The 27,492-nt window shown below is 37.4% G+C and overlaps 1 protein-coding gene across 2 annotated transcripts in view; it reads right to left on the reverse strand.

Moving 5' to 3' along the window:
- Positions 1-27,492, reverse strand: part of ZYG11B (zyg-11 family member B, cell cycle regulator) — a 71,967-nt gene that overhangs the window by 29,259 nt on the left and 15,216 nt on the right. For both annotated transcript variants that reach the window (XM_082429514.1, XM_082429513.1), the window contains exons 2-6: positions 19,639-19,804; positions 13,579-14,333; positions 4,397-4,537; positions 1,637-1,813; positions 625-689 (exon numbers count right to left, since the gene is read on the reverse strand). In XM_082429514.1, the coding sequence (XP_082285640.1) occupies positions 625-689; positions 1,637-1,813; positions 4,397-4,537; positions 13,579-14,333; positions 19,639-19,804 (1,304 nt within the window). The remainder of the gene's footprint in view (positions 1-624; positions 690-1,636; positions 1,814-4,396; positions 4,538-13,578; positions 14,334-19,638; positions 19,805-27,492) is intronic.

Below are 27,492 nucleotides of genomic sequence, written 5' to 3' on the forward strand. Positions count from 1 at the left end.
GCTTGAGAAAGACATTTCTCATTAAATCATAAAGTATAAATTTCTTCTTCAAAATACCATCATTAAAAAATTATATTTTAAAATAGTAAAATGAAAAAAAAAAAACCTGTTTAGCTCCCAAATCACATCTTAGAAAACAAGGAAACCCTTTATACTTACTGGAATCCAGCTATATGGTCTCCCTTAACCTCTGCTTAAAAAGTTTCTTCTATAATTAAATATCAAATAACAATAATAATGAGGTATGATACAGAGAAAAGAACACTGGGCCTAGAAGACTTGAGTCTTTCTAGGTTAGCAGTTACTAGTCACAAAACCACGGGCAAGACACTGAATTTCTATATGCCTCAATTTCTTCAGCCCACAATATTGTGCAGATATTCTAAAAACTATAATCAATATAAATTCTTATGCAAAGGGCTATGAAAACAGGGGCCAATCTGTTATCATGAATGTCAAAGCACTAAATTAGAGAAAGTAGATTTAGCATTCTATAAGGCAACGCACAATCCCACCCACTTGACTAACTGTACACCAGGAATATCCTGAATGGTAAGAAATGGCCCAAGACATATTTCTAAAATTCCATTTTGCCCCATTTTAAGTTCTAGTGCTATCACTTGCCTGTTAAATGGAACATCTTGAAGAATTCGGTCACTGCAAAGTGAAAGGAGGCAATTCTTCTGTAACTAAAGAACCAAAGGGAGAAAAAAAATCCTGAATAAAATATTATTTTATTTTTTAAATAGAGGTAGACTCTATAAAAAAAGAAAGATTGATAAAACACCACTTATTTCTTAAAACCTTTATTCTGCCCACCTACTGTTCAAAGACTGACTTCCACTGGGCCCATATAAGTTTACTTGCACATTTTTTTTAATCTTTTCTATTACATGAGAAATAGGGTAATAAATAGGATAACTCCAGCTAATCTCCCTCCCTTCTGGTGGCCTTTGGGTGGGTCTTATTTTGTCTTCTGTTCACCTGGCTTCCAGAGTCCATGAACACCAAAGCCTAAAGTTCATCTAGTTTGGCAATTGCTCTCAATGAGGGAAGCTGGCTTTAATGACCCACTCACCTATCTGGGTTGCCATTTTTACTTGGTTTTGCACCTTTGAGTATTTTTTACTAACTTGCCAACTCACTGTTAAATTTTAAGAGTTAAAAATGTAATTCAAGCAGCATTTTTAGTTTTCATCCTGAGGACAGGACAGGTTTTGTAGTCTACCTATACTGCTAGAAATAGAAAATCCATGTCTTACTCATTTCTCTATCCCAGTACTTAAGTACTGAGTACTTGAGTACTGAACCAGTGCCTGGCTCAGAACAAAAGCTCTACGCCTATGTCTGTTTGCTGAAATTATCACTAACTCAAGGTCTAGGTGCAAGATGTTTTGTATGGCTTGCTTTATTTCCCTCAACATTTGGACTGAAATACTTTTAGGCAAGGAAAGCATTCTCTAGTTTTCTACTTCTCTATTGTCCTGCACTCAGTCACACCATAAATTTATTACTTCACAGCCTCCAAAGGCATTTGAGTTTCCAGGCTTGGTCTACTAAAATGAACTGTATGGAGGTGGGAGATGGGTAAGAGACACTAAAAGGACTAGTTGAATGGGAGTTCCCATATGCTTACCTGCTGGTGATTGGGAAAATGTTCCATGGCTTTGAGCAGCAAATGGGTCACATCAGCCAGGAGTCGCACAGGCATTCCTGCAGCAAGATCCTGCTTCGTTAAGTTAAACACACAGGCGCTTGCAGCAAGTTGCACTGGCAAATTCATAGGGTGGTTTCTCATCCCAGTAACCACAAGCTGGAAAAAAAAAATTAGCTCTTTTGATCCAACTTATAAATATAAGCTCTCTTCATATAGCAACATTACTTTGTTGATCTATAATAATTTCTAAGATGTCTTAAGTATCTTTTTCATCCTCACGTGCAGAGCCTAGGACATAGCAGTTACTCACCAATATTTAGTTCCTGTCCACCTGGTCAAGGTAGGTATCAAGTTGTTCATGTCCAGAGATTTTTCTGTAAGGCTAAAGAATCTTTTCTATTTAGGGAAAACATCTTTGTATTTCCAAGACCTAGTTCAGGGCCTATTATATGCTAAGCACTAAACAAATTCTTACTGACTTGAAGACAGTAAACCAGAAGCAAACTTCACTTTCAAATCCCAACATTCAGTTCCTTAAGAACACTGTTAAAGTTAGAGTACCATAAAATCCATTCACTTCCCTCTGGCTGACGTAACTACTTCTCTCCTTTTCCTCTCTCCTCAAATCCCCAACAAATCCTCCCCATTCCTCACTACTGGCTGAAGACCTTGCTTCCAGTTACCCTGAGAAAACTGAAGCAATCATAAAGAACTTCAGATTCTCACTTCCACATGTACCTCCTTACCAGCATATACATGTGCATATGCTGTCTTCCTGCCTGTTACCATAAATGACCTTTTGGGGCTCCTCTCTAAAGGTAATCCCTCCACTTATATGCTAGATTCTTCCCTTCTTGTCTACTCAAGGACACTGCTTCAGCTGTTCTCCCTTTTCACTCTTGTTATCAGTTTTTTATTCTGTACTGGATCATTAATATCAGCATACAAACAAGCTATTTTTTTCTCCCATCCAAAAAAAGAAAAAAAAAAAACAACACACACTTCTTCAACCAACTACCACCTTTTTCTTTGCTCTCCTTTGCAAGAATCACATTTCTCTCTGCATCATTCTCTGAATGAATGAATGAATGAATGAGTGAATATTTCAGATCAGGACTAGAGGTCTGGTCCTTTGTTACTCAGGTTCACAGTAACCAAAACCAAAAAATGATAATGCATATACCAAGTGCCAACATCCTCTGGTATGTACATAGGAGGTGACAGATGTTGGGGGTAACACCTTAGGACTTAAATGTTTGTTACTGGTTCCTTTCCAAACACCCCATTCTCAAAATCTAAGAAACTGGGAGGTTAACGCATTTCTGGCTCTGACACTAACTTTCTGTTACTTAACCTCACAGACCCTCAGGTACATAATCTGTAAAACAGGAGATAAAACTTATCTCTTGGGATTGTCGTGCCCACTAAATGAGGTATCAAATATAATATAGTCCTATACTCATTGGTTTCTAAACTGAATGTGCATAAGGATTATCTTGGGGGATTATTAAAATGCAGATTCCTGTACCTCATGAATTCCTGAGGTACTCTTAATTTTCCTTATAATTCCTGTACCCAGCCCTATTGAATCTAAATTTCTTGGAGGTTCACAAATATGCTTTTTATTTTTTTTATTTTATTTTTTTAAAGATTTAATTAATTTATTTATTTATGTATCTTTTGGCTGCGTTGGGTCTTCGTTGCTGCGCGCTGGCTTTCTCTAGTTGCAGTGAGCGGGGGCTTCTCTTGTTGCGGAGCACAGGCTCTAGGCATGCAGGCTTCAGTAGTTGTGACTCGCGGGCTCTAGAGCGCAGGCTCAGTAGTTGTGGCACACGGGCTTAGTTGCTCTGTGGCATGTGGGATCTTCCCGGACCAGGGCTCGAACCCTTGTCCCCTGCATTGGCAGGTGGATTCTTAACCACTGCACCACCAGGGAAGCCCCTTTTAAAGATTTTTTTTTTTTTATGTGGACCATTTTCAAAGTCTTTACTGAATTTGTTACAATATTGCTTCTGTTTTATGTTTTGGTTTTTTGGCCACAAGGCACGTGAGATCTTAGCTCCCCAACCAGGGATTGAACCCGCACCCACTGCATTGGAAGGCAAAGTCTCAGCCACTGGACCGCCAGGGAAGCCTCTCACGAATATGCTTCTTAAAATAAGCAGTATCCCAGACTTCTGATGGATAGAGGACCACATTCTGACAAACAATGTCCTAAGTAATCAACAAAATTAAGAATCCTCCTTTCTTGCCTTTCAAAAGCTGTCTTGGTTAAAATATCTTAATTGAGGAATAACGCAGATTAGTTACAAAAGCACAGGAGGTTCATAAATTGCATGGAAAAGTGCCTTATAAAATTCCAATATTGTATTTCTTAAAAAAGCCTATATGGAAGCAATACAGGGGTAATATACAAAGCAGTGTCCTGATTCCAGTCATATATTCCATTTTCTACTACAGCTGGTGAAAACATATCACAGTGATTATTGGTTTTAGACAGTTAAATATGAACTTAAAGGCATTTATATTGCTTAAATGAGACTACTATAAAACTTCAGTAACACTATGCAACTATCTCCTCTCATTCGCATTTATGGCTAATAACTGAAATTATACATTATCAATCCCATTATAAAAAACCAAAGACTAAATGCAAATTTTCACTAATTTTCTTCACAAAACTATCATCTATCTAGGAAGACAATTTCAAATTTCTCATATGCAGTTTCTTATTCTTACCTTTAAAATTTCTGGTTTTGTTTTTTCCATCACATGAGTCAGGCTAAAAAGGTGAAATAGAGCTTCCCGGACAAAGAATGCCCGTTCACTGTACCGCTTCAATGCTTCTGCAATCTGAGTTTCATTGGCTTCTCCAGACACCTTTGAACATAGACAGAAGATGAGTTTTTAGGATTCTTTTCAACCCTCTAACTGTCTCTATCCAAACATCATTTGTGTGGATGGCATCCAGGGTAGCTTTGCAAAGCCTGAAACAAATGGGAATGATCACTTTCCAATCCCTCCAGAAAAGTCATCCTATGGAGGTGTACATATGCTAAAGAGATGTATATTAGATAGGCTCAGACTCTACTATAAGTCTATGGGTAAAATTTTCTGTACTGTACCTAAAATAAATCTCAAGATATGTAACACTATTTATAAGGTCTTACTACCCATGATTAGGCTCCTACTGCCTCTTAAGGTAACCCTCTCCCCCTAACTCACTCACAATGTTGTAACTACAGTGGCCTTTCTTTTATTTTTTTTTATTTTTATAGCAGTGTGTACATGTCAATCCCAAACTCCCAATCTATCCCTCCCCCGCACCCTACAGTGGCCTTTCTTTCTGATTGTTCAATAAGCCAAGCTCTTTCCCAGGAAAAGGCTACTAAATATAATATCCTCTCTGAGTGAAATCTTCCTCTCTTTCTCTACCTAATTTCTATTCATCCTTCCCATTTCAAGTTAAATGACACTTCTCTAGAAAGGCCTTCTCTGACCCACCAATCTAAATCAGGTCTCCCTGAAACACCTCCTTCATAGCCATTATCATAACCCCCCTAGTAGACTGACCTATTCACCACTGTACCTCAACAGGGAGCATTGTGTGTGGCTCATAATAAGCACTCAATAAATACTTATCAAATAAATGTATTAATTAATTTTCCCAGATTTATCAAGCTCCCACTCAGCATCAAGAGGTGCTGTTCAAAAGTAAGTTTATCTAGGAATTTCCCATTTATACAGGTTAATATCCTTAAACTGTGGTTCATATACCATTGGGTAATGAAATGTATATTAACAGGAAGTGGCTTTTTAGAAAAGTAATCCAACTAATGAGTAAAAAAAGAGGGCTTCCCTGGTGGCGCAGTGGTTAAGAATCCACCTGCCAATGCAGGGGACATGGGTTCGAGCCCTGGTCTGGGAAGATCCCAAATGAGGCAGAACAACTAAGCCCGTGCACCACAACTACTGAGCCTGAGCTCTAGATCCCATGAGCCACAACTACTGAGCCTGCATGCCACAACTACTGAAGCCTGCGTGCCTACAGCCCGTGCTCCGCAACAAGAGAAGCCACTGCAATGAGAAGCCTGTGCACTGCAACGAAGAGTAGCCCCCGCTCGCCACAACTAAAGAAACCCATGCAGCCAAAAATAAATAAACAAAACTTAAAAAAAAAAAAAGAAACTTCTAGACTATCACCATGATCCCCAATGAATAACTAGGTGTTGAGTGTCAACAACTGCTAAAAATCACAGAAAGAAAAACAACCAGACATTATGTACTTCCTTAATGAAAGAGCACAACACCTGAGGGTCCTGCCAAAGGGATCAAACATGAGTTTGATTAAGTCACTAAATCCAACTACCAATTTGCAGAAAATACAAAGTCAGTGAAATATGCACTACAAGCACACAATCAAGAAAACCCAGGTTGAGGGAGACTCTACAAATCAAAGGGCTGGATTCGTTAATACACAAATTATAAGGAAAAGAAAGGGATGGAGAGGGAACTTACAAAAGATACTCAAAAGACGTATAATTTTGAAAAATGGGTAAGATTAACTAAGTGCCTAGAGGTAAACAGTTGGATGATAAACTATTTAAAAGAGCAAGGACATGATTATCATTAAAGTCTGGACAGAGATTACTTTTGTGGGGAAGGAGGGAGTTGTGATCAACTTGTAGCTGACAAGTTCTATTTATTAACCTGAGTGATGGTTTCAAGTGTGTTCATCTTATTTTCACTCATTAAGGTATACATTTGTTATTTATGGTCTTTGCCTCTGTCTTATTTTACAAAAAGGTAAAAAAACGCAAAAAACCAAAACAAAACCAAAACCCAAAACCCTGCTGTTCAGAGAGAGATAATCTTCTCATTAAGGTGGAAGACTGTCTTTTTTTGGCAGTACCATTATAAAAGGTGACACAAAAATAAACACTTTTAAAATATATTACTCAGTAACTAGGTTTTATATGAACATAGAGTATTCAGGCGGGAATATGCAGCTTTGAGGAAATGAAGGGCTGCATCATGGCTGACATTTCAAACACTGATAGAATATGCTACAAAGGTCTAATAAGAATTAGACTACAGTACAGATGTGTACCAAGTGACACAAAGGCACGTTTTGAGCATTTGTAAGATTGTAGGAATAACAGTGGAAGTTTCTTTACAAAATGCTTTTTAAACTATTTATGTATAATATACATACATAAACATTGGTCTTGACTATGTATTCACATATATAAGCAGTTATTGAATAATAAAAACTTTCCAAGTATTCAGTTCTTTTGGAATCACCCTGAACTTTTTCTTAGATTTTCTTAGATTTGGAAAGACACTGAATTATTATGTGAGATAAAAAAGATTGTATGACGGAAAACACATTAACGATAATCTTCATCAGATTTCATCAGTCCACATTTGGTTGATTCCAACAGCTTTATATTAACTTACATGAAATGTAACCTCAAGTTACCTTTAAATATAAAATTAAAGAACTTTTGTTACTGGCATGTAAATACTCTAAACCAAATTTCATTGCCTGTATGTTTATTCAGTGATCAACACTTCTCTAGCCAGTGATAAACCCTCAAATCAAGCAATCTGGCTCCTCAAACTATACGCATCTTCAATTCAATCAATTCCATATGCTAGATCAAAAAAAAAAAAAACGAACAAAACAAAACAAACAAGTGGCTGTATGCACTAGTTTCTGCAAACAATTTAAAACAGAGAAAATACCCCTAACCACTAAATTAAGCCTTATTAATATTTAATATATGGATTAAAACTAAAATGTATATTCTAAGGAAAAACTTTCTTATAGCACTCAGTATATAACTCTATTATACCATTTCTTACAATGGATTAAAGCTATTTTTAAATTGGTCTGCCTCCTCTCCACGAGACTAGAATTCCTCAAGGGCAGAGGCCCTAGCTCAGACATCTTTAAAAAGTACTTAGTGTTTTTTAAAATGGATCGACTCCTTTGCTTAAAAAAACTTATATGTACCTTCACTGGATGTTGATTACTGCAGTTTAATATAGGATTCTTAGTTCTCAAGGGAGAAGTCTAGGCTAGAGATATAAATTTAGGAGTCATCAGCATATAGGTTTAGGGCCTGGGAGATTAGGAAGAACCAATAAAGGAAATCCAGGGTGAGTCCAAAAAGTAGGGAAAAAACAAGACAAGTCTGATATCCTAGAAACTAAGTAAAAAAAAGTATTTCAAGAAGGAGGACAAGATCAACTGTGTCAAATGCCACTTTAGATCAAATAAGATGACGACTGAGAATACTGGGTTTAGCACACAACCAGTGATTCTCAGGAACTGGGAACCACAGCTTGGTAAATAACCCCAGAGTCTAGGAATGAGGCAGCCAAAAAAAATAAGAGTCCTAATTGTGGAGAAGTGGAAGGTTCAAGAAACTGATGCTTACAGACGAATAAATTGGGTAGGGAAACAGAGATGACAGAGTTGGTAATTCTGTGGTAAGAAAACCATCTGTGTTGGGACTAGAAACAGAGAGGAAAGGAAAGAACTAAGATTCTCAAATATAGGCAATGAGATGTAGTAGAAAGGACACATACCAGGCTCATCAGCTGGCTGTGACCCGTAAGAAAGCCATTCCCTCCCACTGAGGACAATACCTCCCACACAGAGTCAAGAGATCAAAATAAATAATATACATGAAAGTGGAAAAACCAAAACTTTTGTTCTTATAACCACCCACTAAGAGTACCATATAATGCCTCATAAGGAATACTGGGGAGTCACACTGTATTTCCTGCATCTTTCAATGTGGTCTAAAAAACATGTAAAGCCAAAAATGTCAACCTAAACTAGTTTAAAGCATCACAATACTAAGACAATCATTTCAGACAAGTTTTTCATCAACTTTGCTAACTTGGAAAATTCTAAAAAAGGAGACAGAGCAATCTCAGCTCTCTTCCCTTAACATGACCTATTATTTTTCAGCTCTCAAATTAGTAGTCAAACAAATAATTTAAAAGAAACATCAATTTTTTGGGCAAGAGGTACATGAAAAGATGCTCAACATTACTAATTATTAGAGAAATACAAATCAAAACTACAATGAGGTATTACCTCACACTAGTCAGAATGGGCATCATCAAAAAATCTACAAACAATAAATGCCAGAGAGGGTGTGGAGAAAAGGGAACCCTCTTGCACTGTTGGTAGGAATGTAAATTGATACAGCCACTATGGAGAACAGTATGGAGGTTCCTTAAAAAACTAAAAATAGAATTACCATATGACCCAGCAATCCCATTACTGGGCATATACCCTGAGAAAACCATTAATTCAGAAAGACACATGCACCACAATGTTCACTGCAGCACTATTTACAATAGCCAGGTCATGGAAGCAACCTAAATGCCCATCGACAGACAAATGGATAAAGAAGCTGTGGTACATACATACAATGGAATATTACTCAGCCATAAAAAGGAATGAAATTGGGTCATTTGTAGAGACGTGGATGGACCTAGAGACTGTCATACAGAGTGAAGTAAGTCAGAAAGAGAAAAACAAATATTGTATATTAACGCATATATGTGGAATCTAGAAAAATGGTACAGATGAACCTGTCTGCAAGGCAGAAATAGAGACACAGATGTAGAGAACAAACGTATGGACACCAAGGTGGGAAAGGAGGGGTGAGATGAATTGTGAGATTGGGATTGACATATATACACTAATATATATAAAACAGATAACTAATGAAAAAAAAAGAAACATCAACTTTTGTGTATAGTTGAATAAAGGGCAAAGTTCCAATGATCTCTATTTTTAAAAAATTATTTTAAAACAATGATTCTCCACTTTAGCTGCATATTACAATCACCCAAGGAGCTTTAAAAAATACTGATGCCTGGGTCCCACCTCCCTGTGGTTCTGATTTAATTGCTCAAGTTCCTCAGATGAATTTTTTTAATTAAAAATTTTTTCCAGCTTTATCAAGATATATATTATACATGCATATATCACAAATACATCATGTAAGTTTAATGTGTAAAATATGATGAGTTGATACATGTAAATATTGCAAAATGATTAGCATGATATGGTTAGTTAACACATCCTTCATCTCAAATAATTACACTCCAGGTAATTTTAATTACAGTCAAGGCTGAGAATCACTGTTTCAGTGTTTACAGAGGTGGAAACTAGATGATAGCAAATAAAGTAGGTGTTTCCTAGAGCCAAGATTTCGAAGTAATAACAGTTCCATTTGTGAAATCAAACTTGTTTCACAGAGGCATTGTGGAACACAGATGTCCTACTAGCCTCAACTGAAAAACTTAGGCTAATTCACTCTAGGGTCTGTTGGTGGTAAGAACAATCAGCAAAAATTGTACTGCTCAGGAATCACAACTATTAGAGGATCTTTGCCTTGAGAAGATTATTTAGTGTAGTGTACTAGGGACACATTCCTTTCATCCTGCAGGACACAGGTCAAGCTCACATCTTCTGGGAAATCCTTCCGAAACTCCCAGTACACAGAGATAAGAATTCTTCCCCTTTGATTTTTACAGTTCTTTACTGTCTGACCCACTTCTTAGGGAGTTAAGTAACACTAAAATAGTAATTTACATGTTTATATTTCCGTTACCAACAAGCCCTGTGCTAGAAATCTATCTTGTTCCATAACAAGTTGTATGTAAGTTCCTCAAACTTCTTGCTGCCCTGCACCTGGCTTATGTGACCTGGCGAAATCTGGCCCTGGCACCTACTTCTCCAGCCTCACTTCATCGCTCTGCAACTTCTTACTCTGGAACTCTAGCCACAGTGGCCTTCTTGCAGTTCCTTGGATGTACCATGCTCCTTCCTACCACACATCTTTTGCATATATCATTCTCGCTGCCTGGAATTTCCTCTACCAAGCTACTCATCCATAAGATCTTCACTTATTCATCAAGTCCTCAGAGAAGCCTTAAACTAAGTCGAGTCTCTCTGTTAAACATTCTCAAATGTAGTATTGTATATCTTCTAGATTCTTAGCACTATGCAGTTTAAAGCATATGTATGCATGCATATTATATGTTAATATATGTATATGAGGACTTCCCTGGTGGCTCAGTGGTTAAGAATCCGCCTGCCAATGCAGGGCACACGGGTTCGAGCCCTCGTCCAGGAAGATCCCACATGCCGCGGAGCAACTAAGCCCATGTGCCACAACCACGGAGCCTGCACTCTAGAGCCCGTGAGCCACAACTACTGAAGCCCACGCGCCTAGAGCCCATGCTCCGCAACAACAGAAGCCACCGCAATGAGAAGCCCGTGCACTGCAACGAACAGTAGCCCCCGCTTGCCACAACTAGAGAAAGCCTGCGTGCAGCAACGAAGACCCAATGCAGCCAATAAACAAATAAATGAATAAATAAATAATAAAATATTAAAAAATATGTATATGAAATATAAATATATGTATTTAAAGCATATACCCATGACATATGAAACTTCATTGTTTGACTCCCTCACTAAATTACAAGCTCCATGAGGGCAAGAGCATGCCTGTTTTGCCTCACCATCAAATCCCCACGTCCAGCACAATACAGAGTATGCACTTAATAAAATATTTATTGAATGAATAAAAAAGAATGACTCAAAATAATTTCTTACATTCTATTTTTTAAAGTCTACATTTACAAATAATCTAAGAACTGAAATGTTTTTAAATGTTTATAACTAAACTTTCCTTCTCCTTTTTTGAGATCAATAATGGTTGCACAAAAAAAGGATCCCTACTACACTGTTGGTAGGAATGTAAATTGGTGCAGTCACTATGGACAACAGTATGGAGGTTCCTTAAAATACTAAAAATAGTGTTACCATATGATCCAGCAATCTCACTCCTGGGCATATAACTGGCGAAAACTATAATTCGAAAAGATACATGCACCACAATGCTCACAGCAGCACTATTTTACAATAGCCAAGATATGGAAGCAATCTAAATGTCCATCAACAGAAGAATAGATTAAGAAGATGTAGTATATATACACGATGGAATACTACTCAGTCATAAAAAAGAAAGAAATATTGCCATTTGCAGCAACATGGATGGACCTAGAGATTATTATACTAAGTGAAGTAAGTCAGACAGACAAAGGCAAATACCATATATCACTTATATGTGGAATCTAAAATATGAGACAGGGGCTTCCCTGGTGGTGCAGTGGTTAAGAATCCAACTGTCAATGCGGGGGACACGGGTTCGAGCCCTGGTCCGGGAAGATCCCACATGCTACAGAGCAACTAAGCCCGTGCACCACAACTACTGACCCTGCACTCTAGAGCCTGCGAACCACAACTACTGAGCCCACGTGCCACAACTACTGAAGCCCACGTGCCTAGAGCCCATGCTCCCCAACAAGAGAAGCCACTGCAATGAGAAGCCCGTGCACAGCAATGAAGAGTAGCCCTCGCTTGCTGCAACTAGAGAAAGCCTGCACGCAGCAATGAAGACCCAACGCAGCCAAAAAATAAAATAAATAAAATAAATTTATTAAAAAAAATGAAGTATGAGAAAAATGAACTTATGTATAAAACAGAAACAGACTCACAGACATAGAAAACAAACTTATGGTTTTCAAAGGGGAAAGAGGGAGGGATAAATTAAGAGTTTGGGATTAGCAGATACAAACTACTATATATAAAATAGATAAACAACAAGGTCCTATTATATAACACAGGGAACTATATTCAATATCCTGTAATAAACCATAATGGAAAAGAATATGAAAAAATCACTTTGCTGTACACAAGAAACTAATACAACACTGTAAATCAACTATACTTCTATAAAAAATAAATAAAATAATGGTTGCTCAAAAAAGATACCTTGTCATTTTGGTCACAGTATTCATTTCTAGGCCATCCCTGACTCTGCCCCAGGTAGGATCAAATGATACTTCTGCTTAAGCGGTGTAGGAAGTAGGGCAAAAAAAAATGGGGCTCTGGAATTAGACAGATGTAGATCCAAATGTTGCTTCTAACTAATAGTAATCATATAATTTCTATGACTCTGTTTCTCACCTATAAAATGGAGTTAATACCTATCTATAGATACTGGCATATATAATATAAAGCACCTATAGGATACAATGTATGTTAGAAGAATACTAGTTTTCCTTAACTTGTTATAATTCTATCCTTCAAAGTCTGATTCAGATACCATCTTCCATCAAGTCTAAAATTCTCCAGCTAGAAAAAATTTCTCCTACTTTCTTACAGCAACTACACTGATCCTTGGCTTTACAGTTATAACATCACTACTACTATCGGGCTCCTTGGAGGCAAATCCTATATCTTTTTCATCTTTGAATCCCAAGCTGTACCAAGTCCAACAGATGTTTCCTAAACTGAATTTAAACCATTAGGCATGAGAAACCTTAAGAAAAGCAAAATTCTACCATTTCTACAACAGAGATCTCCTTGCAGAACTTGCTCTCCCATCAGATACTCAATTCAACAAGGAGCATCCCTAGTTTCTTTGAAGTGATCCTTTAGAAATGGTATGTTTAAGTGGTTCAAAATATCTAAACATTATCATCATGTCAACAATCATTTATCCAGGGCCTACTATATGACTTCCACTTTACATATATAATTATTAATCTTCAGAAGAATTTTGCAAGGTACGAATCATATCTATTTTATAAATAAATGTAAATTCAAAAAAGTTACATCATAGCTTGCTCTGGGTTGTGAAGCAAGTAAGCTGGGATTTTAATTAGGACCCTAACTCTAAAGCAAGCCCTGTCCACTATATAATGTCCTGTTTCATGAACATGTTCCATATGTTATTAGACATTCACCTTAATGGAGTCTTATGCAACTAAAACACTGGTCAGCCTGACAAAGGAATATATTTTTAAAGTCTAACCTTCAAATGTCCTTCGCCTGTGAGGAATTCAGAGTAGCCAGCATCAGTGGCCAGCAAACCTACAAACTGCATGCTGGGCCGTTGTTGTATAAAGGCTTCAACAGCTTTATCTGTCACATGCTTCCTCCCAGAGACATCCAGGGAGACGAGGTTGGGCAGGATGTCCTTTTGTTCTAGTAATCGAAGAGCTATGTCTGATGTAAACTGTTTATCATCTGAAATATCAAGATGATTCAGATGTCTTAGTTCCCGAACAACATCCAGTATCTGGGTAGTTGTCATTTTTAAACATTTCAAGTGATGCATGGTTAGAGACTTGAGTCGGTCTTTGCAGGCCAGCAGAGCCGTGATGTCTGTGATCGAGGTGTTAGAAATATCCAGGCTCTCTAATCTTGGCAATGAGGCAACTTCAGCCAGGTCTTCATTATAAAAGAGAACGTTGGTGATGCTTAATGCTCGAAGGCCAGAAAGCCGGCTAAAGCACCGCTCATAAGGATCTTCGAGTGAGAGAGTTAATGAGTTCAGCACTAGGCACTGGAGATTTTGCTGGATCCATTTGTTACTGCCAAGCCCACTGATAATGTCTGTAATTGTGATATCAGCATTCACACCTGTGGCATCAAGTTCCACTAACTTGTGGTGGCAGAAGGCTTTCCGGAACGCAACGGCAGAGATCTTGGCTTTGCGAATGCAAGCTCGTTTTAAGCGCATCTGGTTGCCCCTAAAAATACCTACAGTTGCATCATTCAGGAGACCTAGGAAAAAACAAGCAGCATTTTAAGTTCAAAAAACGGTTAAAGGATAGCTAAAATTGCCAAAGCACTCCCATGTAACAATATTTCATTTAATTGACATAACAATTCAGTGAGGTAAGAATATGATTATCTACAATTTATAGATGAGTAAACTGGGGTTCAAAAAAGTGGCCTTACAAGAGCACAGAAATAGCACATGGCAGAATCAGGACTGTGGTAGACACTATTGATATTTACTAACATCTGGTTCTCCTCCCCTTACTGGACACATGGACAACTACGTTTCCCAACCTACCCTTGGACTTAGATGGGGCTATGTGCCTAGATCTAGCCAATGGTATACCAGAGCCAAGTACAAAGTATCATGAAAGCAAAGAAAAGGAAATAATCCATGATGCCTGGAATCTGAAAAAGATCTTTTCATGGAAAAGGTGATCTTTGAGAAAGTCCTTCAAAGATGAAGGAAAAGTTCAAAGACGGAGAAAGAAGGTGAGGGGAATTAAAGGAAGAATAAACAGCATCAACAAAGCCTTAGAATACCTATGGCAAATCATTATGCTGTACACCTGAAACTAATATAATGTTACGTGTCAATTATATCTCAATTTAAAAAATGGAAAAAAAAAACCAGCCTTAGAGATGTGAAAGCCCAGCACACAGTTAGAAAACAACAAGCAGCTCTACACTGCTTGAACATAAGAAACAGCTACAGCTATAAGGTGTCTCCCTGGTAAAGAGAGGAAAAAGAATATAGGGGAAAACCTAGATATGAGTGAGAACATGGTACATTTCTGGAAATTTAAGTATGGAAGTGGGAAGAGACAAGAAATGAGGCTAGATCACTCTGAAAGGTGAAGAGAAGAAACCAGACCAGCTAGGGGTCTTGGGACACAAAGAACAATACGTTGGATACTGGGTTTTTTCCTTGCACCATACATCCCAGGCTTAAAGTCAAAGAAGTGGGCAATTGGGAAATACCAACAAGCACACACAAAAGTAGCTCCCCCCCAAAATCTGCTCACTCTAGCCAAAGTATCAGGAATGGGGCAGCCTAGCAAGGTGGGCAACTTTTAGACAGTAACTACTTTACTTCAGTCAAACACCAAAGAAAAAACTGTGGCCACACCCTCACCCACACCAGCAAATGCCAAGAGGGGAACCTAGACTTTCAATCTTGCTGTAACTAGTTGCCCCAGTCTCCCCACAGGGAGGTGTTACAGAAGGCTGAGTAGGGAGCCAGGACTTTCATGTCCATCTGGCAGTAATGAGGTGCTCCTCCCCCTCCGTGCTGGAGTGGTGTCAAAGGAAGCCTAGTAGAGAGTCGAGACTTCATCACTGCCCAACAGTAAGTAATGAGGTCACCTCACCCCAACATGCTGTCAGTGGAGGCCAACTGAAGAAGAGAAATGAGGTACCCATACCTCCCTCAGCTAGGGCAGTATCAGTAGAGACCTAGTGGGGAAACAGAACGCCAATCCCCTGCACAGCAATAATGAGGAGCCCCAAGTCTTGGGTGTCAACAGAAGTCAAGTGGGGAACCAGAACATTATCCCAATCTGGCAATAACAAGGCAGTGCCTCCACCTTCCACTGCTAAAGTGGTGTCAGAGACACAGACTAAAACAGTAGTCTCATAACATAATACCCAAAATGTCCCAATTTCAATAAAAATTCACTCATCATACAAAGGACCAGCAAGATCTCAAACTGAAAAAAGACAATCTATAGATATCAACACTGAAATAACACAAATGTTAAAATTATTTTATGAAGATCTTAAAGGAGCCATCAGAAAAATGCTAAAGTGTGCAATTACAAACATGCTTGAAACAAATGGAAAACAAAAAGCCTCAAAAAAGAGATAGAAGATATAAAGAAGAACCAAAGGGAGGGCTTCCCTGGTGGTGCAGTGGTTAAGAATCCGCATGTCAGTGCAGGGGACATGGGTTTGAGCCCTGGTCTGGGAAGATCCCACGTGCAGCGGAGCAACTAAGCCCTTGCGCCACAACTACTGAGCCTGAACTCTAGAGCCCATGAGCCGCAACTACTGAGCCCGCATGCCACAACTACTGAAGCCCGCACGCCCAGAGCCCGTGCTCTGCAACAAAGAGAAGCCACTGCAATGAGAAGCCCACGCACCACAACTAACAGTGGCCCCCACTCACCGCAACTAGAGAAAGCCCACGTGCAGCAACGAAGACCCAATGCAGCCAAAAATAAATAAATAAAATAAACAAAGGAAAATTTTAGAATTGAAAAATACAGTAATGGTTGGGCTAAACAACAGAACAGAAGGAACAGAGGAAAGAATCAGTGAACTAAAAGATAAAAAAATAGAAATTACCCAAACCTAAAGAACAAGAAAAAAAAATAGACTAAAAAAAAAAAAAAATTTGAATAGAGCTATTTGTCCCAGAAAGAAAGGAGAAATAGGGTAAGGTTGAAAAAGTATTTGAAGAAATAATGGCTACATACCTATCAAAATGACTGAAATAAAAAATAGTAGTAACACCAAATGCTGGCAAAATGCAGAGAAACTGGGTCAGTCTTATATTGGTAGGAGTGTAAAATGGCAAAGCCACTTTGGAAACAGTTTGGCAGTTTTTTAAAACCTAAACATGCAACTACCATAGAACCCAACAGTAGCACTCCTGGATATTTATCCCAAAGAAATTAAAATTTATGTTCACATAAGATCTGTACATGGATGATTACAGCATTATAATATTCATAATATTAGATATTATATTCACAATAGCTAATAATATTATATTCATAATAGCTAATAGTTAGATATTATATTCATAATAGCTAAATAGCATTATCATTAGGTGGTAAAATTCTTATTCTGATTCCTAGCTTTTATCCACACATTTCCTGGAAGATTTTTAGCTTTGAGACAACAGACACAATGAACAAAGATTATGACAAGAGAATCACAGAACCAAATAAGTAAAACTCTTTAGTATCAGTCTTATTTTAATAAGGATTGCCACCAATATCATTAATCCTTTGAATCGGGTAAATAAGTAAAAATTTTTTAATGTAAATAAATTATTTTTTAAAATCATTATGCTATTAGAAAAAATATATTATCAATTTTAAAAGCATTCATAGGGAATTCCCTGGCGGTCCAGTGGTTAGGACTCCACACTCTCACTGCAGGGGGCCTGGGTTTGATCCCTGGTCAGGAAACTAGGATCCCACAAGCCACGTAGCACAGCAAAAAAAAGAAAAAAAAAATTCACAGAACTTTTTTCCCATTTTATTATGAAAATTTTCAAACACACAAACATTTATCAAACAACTTTTTAAAATTGTGACAAAAATTTGTTCTTTTGCATATTAGCAGTATCCACTCCTGACTGAAGGTGCATATGATTTTTACAAAGAGATTAAATAATTCAGAACACTTTTTGGTGAAAAAGGCAGGTAATCACATTGGGGAAACACAAATGGGGGCAGCACATTGTTTCTCTGACTCTCACTTTCCTCATCTGAAGGCAGTTTGAAAAAAAGAGGTAGAAAACACATTTTGATCAAGCATATAACCTCCCCAAGACATTACTCTGGAGGACAATTATTTAGTTACATTTACTTAAAAACTACTTTCATTATTTTATCCATATAAAGCATTTGCCACAGTCCCTGGTATATAATAAACATTCAATAAATGTTAGCTGCTATTATTAACCAATAGTAGTCATATTTCAAAAGGAATCTGGCAAAGTTAAAACTTCAGTTAACATTTATTCTTTTGATTGACAAGACTAGTTATATATATAAATATTTAAATTGAGCTTGGTAAGTGTAATCATTAAATTGAGACCACAAAGAAATGTTAGGCACTGGCATGATCTCTTAAACTGTTGTGCAGCTTTGTAAGGGACCTTTAACTTTAACATGGATAATATCTATTGAAATTTACCCTAGTTCCTTTGGCAGGTTGGAAGAATTCAAAGACACTACAGACTTGAGCAGTTTAGTGAAAACCAAGGAATGTAGATGTCTTCTTCTTCCCTAAATTATTCCAAAATACCTCAATTACAGCCTTATTTCTCCCACCTTTCCTTGGAATGCATTATCTGCATTTGTGTTCGCTCTCCTTCTCTCCCTCTCTCTCTCTATCTATCTATCTATCTATCTATCTATATATATATATATATGCGCCAGATAATGGTATACACTTTTGCTGTGACTTTAAGTATACATAATAAATGTATATACTTATATTTAATAAAATATAATATTTATAAATATATTTATGTTACTGGATTGTCCAAAAAGTTCGTTTGGGTTTTTCCATAAGATGTTTTGGCCAACCCAATAGATGTGTATGTGTCTGTGTGTATATACATATTTAAAGTCACAACAAAAGTGTATACCATCATCAGGCATCTAGGAGCAGGAATACCTCTAATGTAGGTGTAGGAAGGTTGTGTGGCAGTGAAAAGAGCATAGATTTAGAATCAAACAGATCTGCGTTTGAACCACGACATTGATTAACACTGTGACTCTTAACAAGTTACATCTCTGAACCTCAGTTTCCTTACCTGTATATAAATTGGATAAAAATAGCTACGTTATAGGTTTTTGAGAAAAGTCAAATTCAAGAAAAGCATATAAAATGCCTGGCATTATTACATGCAAGAGGCAATCAATAAATGATAATTATCATTACTGCCACATTTTCATTCTATTTTATAGTTGTGGGAAAATTGTGTTTCTTACTTGTAAGAGTTTATACACCCTAAATATATAAAGGCATTATATCTCTTTCAACTTAAAACTTATATAGAGGTAACAAAAATTATCAATATACATAACCAGAATTTCACAGATAAATCTTTCATAATTTATTTTCAGAATTTGTTTTTGAAAACAGAAGTAATAAATTAGCTATGATTCCCATTTCAAAGGTCAAAAGCAGAAACTAGTTTTTCCATAGTAGTATTTATTTATTGATTTTCCTGCTGCCAAATGGTAACGTAAGGTGTTTTAGACCAGCAGACTTCTAAACTGCTATTTTGGAAGAGAAGTTATTTTTGCCCTGAGAATGGCTTCTCAAAACAACAAAACAGAAGAAACAAACAAAAAAATGATTTGCCACATTAGAAAAGAAAAATGCTTATCACAAATTATAAAGTAAGTGGCAGGATTGGCAAAAATAAATGAATTCCTTTTCCTAGAATTAGGGTTTTCTGTTATTTCTACGAAAATCATTAAATGGCCACAGTAGCACTTCAAAATCCAATGCCAATTAACAGCGCATAATTTTTGTTTCCTCTATTTATTTCATTTCTTACCATGAAAAGCCATGGTCTGAAGCAGCCGATCAGCCACCTCCTGTGGGAATACTCCAGGTTCCTGCAGACACAGTGTTCCATCTTGCCTTGCTGAGCAGAACTTCTCAAGGTGAGTAGTCAGGAAATTCAAGCAGATATCAAGTAAGGAATAAGGAGATGCCTCCTCCTTGGATCCCAGCAAGAAACAAAGGGAAAACAAAAGCCAACAAGTTAGTTTCCAGAGAAGTGGAGAACAAAATATTCATTTCCTTGTTCAGCAAGTACTTTTATTCAAATATCTATCTTGTGCTAGATACCATGTTAGGCAGTGGGAATACAACATGTGGTCTATGTTCTCAAGAAGCAGGAAAAGAGAAACATTTAAACAAATATTTACAAAAAATCTATTAAATACTAAATATAGAGGATATATTGGGTAGTCACATAAGCACATAGCAGAGTACCCTAATCAGTCATGGATGGTCAGGGAAGACCTTCAGAGGCACAGCAGATTAATCTTCCTAAATTACCAGCCCTAAATTACCCTCTACTGCTCAAAATGTCAATGGACTTCATGGGGCTGAAGACAAAAGACAGAATTCTTAGATTGTTAGAATGACGATGCCTGAGTCCCTCCAAAATCTAGCCCCAATTTACTTTCCAACTTAATCTCCCACAAAATTCCTATCCCAACCTAATAGTTCAAATATGATCAGTTTATTTGGGTAAAAGAATGTGCTATAGGTGTTATCTTCAAAAAAGAAAAAGGTTAACCCAGTTATTCCAATCTGAGGAATAAAGAACTAATCAAATAAGCACAAAGATTAAGTATAAGGGTTTTAATTACAGAAATAAACACTTTAAGTGTCCCCAACAACAATAATATAACTAAAATATAATTATAGTAGCTACCATCCGTTAGGTGCTTTCTATATGACTCTGCTGAGTGTTTAACATGAATTATCCATTATTTCATTTATTCCTCACCCCTACTTTTCAAAGCAGTGAAGGATTATCTTCATTTTTGCATAACTGAAAACTGGCTCAGAAAACTAACATCTTTCTCAGTATTCTACACACAGTTAAGTGACAAAGTGTAGCTTCAAATTAAAACCTGACTCAGGAACACAACTCTTAATCATATTATACTACACATGTGACGTTTTAATGGCTGAATAATATGCAGCCATTAAAAATTATAGTTCAGGGCTTCCCTGGTGGCGCAGTGGTTGAGAGTCTGCCTGCCAATGCAGGGGACATGGGTTCGAGCCCTGGTCTGGGAGGATCCCACATGCCGCAGAGCAACTGGGCCCGTGAGCCACAATTACTGAGCCTGCGCGTCTGGAGCCTGTGCTCCGCAACAAGAGAGGCCGCAATAGTGAGAGGCCCGCGCACAGCGATGAAGAGTGGCCCCCGCTTGCCACAACCAGAGAAAGCCCTCACACAGAAATGAAGACTCAACACAACCATAAAAATAAATAAAAAATTAATTAATTAAAAAAAAATTATAGTTCAAAGATATATTAATCAATAGAAAAATACTTATAATAAAAGGTAAGTTTTGGGCCTTCCCTGGCGGTCCAGTGGGTAAGACTCCGCACTCCCAATGCAGAGGGCCCAGGTTCAATCCCTGGTCAGGGAACTAGATCCCACATGCATGTCGCAACTAAGAGTTCACATGCCACAACTAAGGTGCCCATGAGCCGCAACTAAGAAGCTCGCCTGCTGCAACTGAGGAGCTGGCGAGCCACAACCAAGGAGCCCTGGAGCAGCTACTAAGGAGCCAGCAAGCTGCAACTAAGGAGCCTGTGAGCTGCAACTAAGGAGCCCATGAGCCACAACTAAGACCTGGAGCAACCAAATAAATAAATAAATAAATAAACAAAATTTTTTTTAAAAGGTAAGTTTTAAAAAATACATAGTTTATAGAACTTCCTCAACCTGATAAAGGTCATCCATGAAAAACCCAATTAGTATCATACTTAATGTTGAAAGTCTGAATACTTTCCCCCTAAAATCAGGAATAAGACAAAGAAATCTGCTCTCACCACTTAAATTCAACATTGTACTAAAGGTCCTAGAATTAGGCAAAAAAAAAAAAGAAAACCAAAAAGAAAGAAAAAGAAAAAAAAAGAAATAAAAAGCATACAGATTGGAAAGGAAAAGTAAAACTGTCTCTATTTGCAGGTAACATAATTTTGCAAAAGAAAATCCTAAGGAATTCACACCAAAAAAACTATCAGATCTGAAAAAGAAAAACCAAAAACAAGTTCATCATGGTTATAGGATATAAGATCAATATATAAAAATACCTATATTTCTATTCACTTACAATGAAAAATTTGAAAATGAAATTAAGGAAACAATTCCATTTAAAATAGCACTGGGACTTCCCTGGTGGCGCAGTGGTTAAGAATCCACCTGCCAAGCAGGGGACACGGGCTCGATCCCTGGCCCGGGAAGATCCCACATTCTGCAGAGCAACTAAGTCCGTGAGCCACAACTACTGAGCCTGCGCTCTAGAGCTCGCGTGCCATGACTACTGAGCCCATGTGCCACAATTACTGAAGCCCGCACACCTAGAGCCTATGTTCCCCAACAAGAGAAGCCACTGCAATGAGAAGCCTGCGCACCGCAAGAAAGAGTAGCCCCCGCTCGCCACAACTAGAGAAAGCCCGCGTGCAGCAACGAAGGCCCAATGCAGCCAAAAAATAAATAAATAAAAATTTTAAGTTATTAAAATGGTTACATACTTTACAGTTTACAAAGCGCTTTCACATTGACACATTTGATATTGTAATAACTGAGGAAGATGGACAACAAAGACATTATTTTTTAAGATGAGGAAACAGACTTCACAAAAGTTAAATGGTTGGCCCAATGAAGCAGAGACTGTGAGCTGCCAACCCTAAAACTTGTTCTTCTTTTCTTCCATGTTAATAAAACCTTTTATTTTTACCTGGGCACAGGACCACTTGTAACAAAGACTATATATCTCTGTATCCTCTGCAGCTAGGTGTAGCTAGGACACATAAGAAAAAGTTCACAGGAAGTAATTCTTCAAATTCAACTTCTGCATCACAGAACTTTGCCTATTCTGTCTTATTTCCTGTGTTCTAAGTATGAATTCTTTCTGCTTTTTCTACTCTTCATTGTACCATCTTTCTAAATGTCTAAAATTCATCACCCAGATGAAACAAGATGCCCTTTGACCTCCGTTGGTAAGTTTCAAAATGATCTATTTATTTTACAAAAGAGAAAATAAATGAAAGTTGGGTAACTATCAGAGGGGAGACATCTAAACCTTCTGAGTACATAATTTTTAGAAGTCATTTTAACAGAACAAACCCAGGTAGTAACATATGGACATTTATAATATTTAATTAATCATTCTAAAAAATTTTTTTCCAATTGATAAAATATGTCCACAAACAAAAACAGGTTTTTAGACCCCACAAATTTTTCCTTTTCAAAGAAAAAGTCCCTTTATCTCTATGTTAATTCCTATTAGTAAGCATAAGACTTTTCTAGTCAGCTGCTCTTCTATTGGGAAGTACATGTGCCTAATAGTTAATCCACCTGGGCTTTGGAGCTAGAGTGCAAATCCCAACTTTTCATTTACTAACTGTGTGACATTACACAAGTTACCTATCCTTTCTGCTCCTAAGTTTTCTCATCTTATAATGTAGATAATAATAATACCTACTTCATAAAGTTACTGTGAGGATTCAATGAGATAAAACAGGAACCAAAGAATTTAGAATAATGGCAGTGCGTCTGGAAACACAGAGCTTGTAAGGGTCAGAGGAGGCAGGATTCAAACCCAGGAAATGTAGCTCCAAGAGCTTATGCCCTTATCCACCATAATATACTACCTTTTCAACTTTATATACTAATTCTAAATATGTTATCTCACCTGATACTCAAAGGTCTGTGATGTGAACAAGGATAATCATCTCCATTTAAAGAAGAAAACAGAGACATTATATATCAAGCCAAGGACAGGACTAGAACTGTGCTCAGATTATCTGAGAGCTACTCCAAAAACTATACTGCCATCTGTGACTCTCCAAATTCCAGTACTTTAAGCTAACACAGAAGTATTGAGAGATCAGTATTTCCTATTTTAGTAGTAGTAGTAGTAGAAGGCGTGCTGCAGCTTGCAGGATCTTAGTTCCCTAACTAGCGATTGAACACGGGCCATGGCAGTGAAAGTGGCGAGTCCTAACAACTGGACTGCCAGGGAATTCCCCTTATTTTTAAACACATAGCAGCAGCACAGGAGGACTAACAAAGAAAGGATAAAGCAGAAGCTGGAATTCCGTGTCTAAACAATTCATCTCTTGGAAATTCCTGCTCAGAGAGATTTTTCCCTTCACCAATTAGGCATACCCTAGGCAAAGTAAAAACAAAGTTCCTACTAAAAAAAGCAGAAAGAAGAGAAGGTCAAGTCTGATTTCATTCGGCTCATAAGGAAATCCACACAGTTCAAAGACTAAACAATTTCTAGGAAGAACAAACAGGAAAGTTCTTTCTAATTAATTGAAATGGTTTCTACTCAATCTGGACCAACCCAGCTCTTCACTGCATAGCTTTTATCCTAACACTCCCCTAAAAAAAATTTCAAAGGCTCCATATCATCTAGAAGCACAGTTCTCATGCTGGGAACACATTCAAGGGGTTCCTAGCAGAGGTGTGCCAGGGGACTAAAGCTACAGTATTAAGTTCGCACATTTTAGAATAGCAAACACACTAGAAGCTTATTTGAGGGGATGAGAGTATGGGAGGTTGGGGGAGAGGGAATCAAGTTATGCAACCAGTAAATAACTTAAAATATTTTTGTACTGAAACAAATATATTATGTAAAAGGCAAACACTACATGAATTTTAAGATAAAACACAAGATTACCAAGAAATTCCTGTTTGTAACACTGGTTTCAAGTAATTCCCTTTTCTATCCCACAGCAAATTTAGTTACCTCTGCTGTTAGAAGTTGGAAAAACAGAGACCTAAAGAATAAAGTGTAAACAATTTAGTAAGGTATTCAAAACGTTTTACTAACTGGCTCCAACCTTCCTTTCTAGCCGCATTTTCCACTTTTCCCTTCTCCCTCCAAACATGCTACCTACTAGATACACTAAACTGAGTGTTCCCTAAAGCAACCTACTATTTACCATCACTCCCTAAGCACTGTAACAGGCACTTTCACAACTCTGAGCCTTTTTTTAGATTAGTCCTTCTATGTGGCAAAATCTCACACATCCTTCAACATTCAGTTCTGTGCATATCTTTCCTAATTTCCAGGGCAGAATTAATTTGACCCTCAGCACCTGGGTAATTAATCTGCACCATTAACTATTAGCTATTATGTACTGAATGACAGTTGTGTGGTACCAGGCACCAATCCAGCAACTTTATATATACTTGCAATCTTCCAGACAACCTTGTTTTGAACAAAGTAGGTAAACTAAGGCTCAGAAAGATTAACTTACTATGAAAGATAACACAGCCAGCAGATGGCAGAGCAAGAATAAAAATTACAAGAGTCATCATTCATGAAACACTATGTCTCAGGTCCTGGGTCAGAGCTCTTTAGATACACGAGCTCTTTCAATTTCTAGATTCTATGAATCAAGCACCATTACAATATGCATTTTAATGAGGAAACTGAGGTTTAGGTTAAATATCTTCCCCATATACACATGGCTAGCACGTTGATAAACTGGAACTCCAACTCAAAAATGAGGCCAAAGCTTATATTTTTAAGCTCTTAAGCCACTATACTATAATAATATCATAATCATAATTATTGGGCTCATTATTTGTTAACATATGCTATGTGCTATATGCAATAAACTATGCTAAGTACATTACATATATAATTTCATTTACTTCTCATTAAAATTCTGTAAGTTCTATCAGTATCCCCATTCTATGAAGATGAAGACACTGAGGCTTTAAGGGGTTTATTAATTTGCCCAAGATGATACAGCTAATAAGTGCCAGAGCCAGGATTAGACCCCAGGCAATCTGATTCTAGAGTTAAGTCTGTGCTTTTACCACTACATAAGCTGCCCTTTATATCTGACTCCAAAGCTAGTTTTCTTTTATAATTCTATGTTACACCATAGTTACTTATGACTGTATCTGTCTCCCCCACTAGACCATGATGCTGTTCAAGTTCAAGGAACATATTAACCCTTTCTGTATATCCTTAGCAGCCAAAACACTCCCTGATATTTACCTGTTAAAAGAAAAAAAGAACGAGTTCAAATTAGAATAGTGGTAAAGATACTTGTACAGAGTCACAGTATTTGTAAGAACTGGAGCAAAGATGCAAACCTAGGTCTACTGATTATGAAGTCCATATCTTTTCCACTATACTGTACCATACCTCAGGACAATTATTAGTTTGTCACTGACATAAATGCCAAAAAACAACTTGGAGACCTGTTGGTTGTTGCAGTGACTCACACATGAGGTGATAATGCTATAGATTAGGGTAGAAGCAAAGAAAATGGAAAAAAAATCAAAAGTGAAAAATAATTCGAAGGAAGAATTGACAAAATACAGTAAGTGACCAAACAGGAAATAGATGCTGATTTTTTCTGAATCCCCAGCACTTAGCACAAAGCCTGGCACTGTACTAGATACACGAGTATTCTCTGAAGGACTGACCAGCATTCATACAGCATACTTTTGACATACATTAGCTCATTTAGCCCTCACAACAGTTTTGTGGAGCTGGTATAATAGACACCATTTTGTATATGAGGATACTGGAGATCAGAAAGAACAGTGTACCCAAGTTCATCTAGTTAAAAATGTGGCAGAATTGGGCCTTTGAACCAAAGTATTTAATTCCAAATACCATGTCCTTTTTCCTATCCCATATAGGCCACTCAGATGAAGGAGGGAAAAGGGTAGAAGAAGGAAAAGTCGAGATTTAAAAAAAAACAAAACAAAACCTCCATGATTTAAAGTAGTAGTTAACCAGGGGTAAATACGTGTGTGTGTGTGTGTGTGTGTATGTGTGTGTGTGTGTGTGTGTGTAAAGAGTACAGTTAAGCACACAGGATAAAATGCTAACATTCGGGGAATTTGGGTGAATGTCTACATGAGAATTCTTCGTGTTATTTTTGCAACTTTTTATAAGTCTGAAATTGTCAAAATAAAAAGTTAGAAAATAAAAATAAAAAATGAAATAGTAATTAATACTCCCATGAGGTCACTGACAAGACTGATAAGAAGACAAGGCAAGGAATTATTTCTCCAGGGGAATTTGTTAAGGCCGTGGAGAGTCTGCCTGCTTAGGCAAGTACAGAAAAGGAACTAATAATGCTTCTGTGAGAGAATTCAGCTGAATATACAGATTAAAATATCATCCCCTACTGGTGACAGTGGAGTCATACGACTAGATAAATTCTCAGGGGAAGTGATCAGAAGCGATAACTAAGCCCTGTAATTAACTATCACATGTACAGCAGGCAGAATGACATGGTCCCTGAACAATGGCTGAAAAAATATCCTATGGAAAACAGCAAAAACACCACCAGTCTGAAAGAACAGCACAGCCCTTTATTTAATTTTTTTGGTTAACACAGTGTTTTCTAGAACAGGATATAATCCTGACATTGTGAATCATTCAAATCAAGTGTACCCAGATTAGTCCTCTCAAATACTGCTCGTCAAAGTATAAATTGGCACAATTTTTCTGGATAGAAAAGACTTAATTACAATCTTAAAAACACCCAGTCTCTGAATCCAGTACTTATTCTAAGAATTTACCAAAAAAACCCAAAAAAAACAAGAAAAGGGAAATAATCAGAGATATTAACAAAGGTATTTACACAAAGGGATTAATCAGTTTTTCTG

This window comes from Balaenoptera physalus (genome assembly GCF_965194825.1).
Source record: "Balaenoptera physalus genome assembly, chromosome: 1".
Classification (NCBI taxonomy): Eukaryota; Metazoa; Chordata; class Mammalia; order Artiodactyla; family Balaenopteridae; genus Balaenoptera; species Balaenoptera physalus.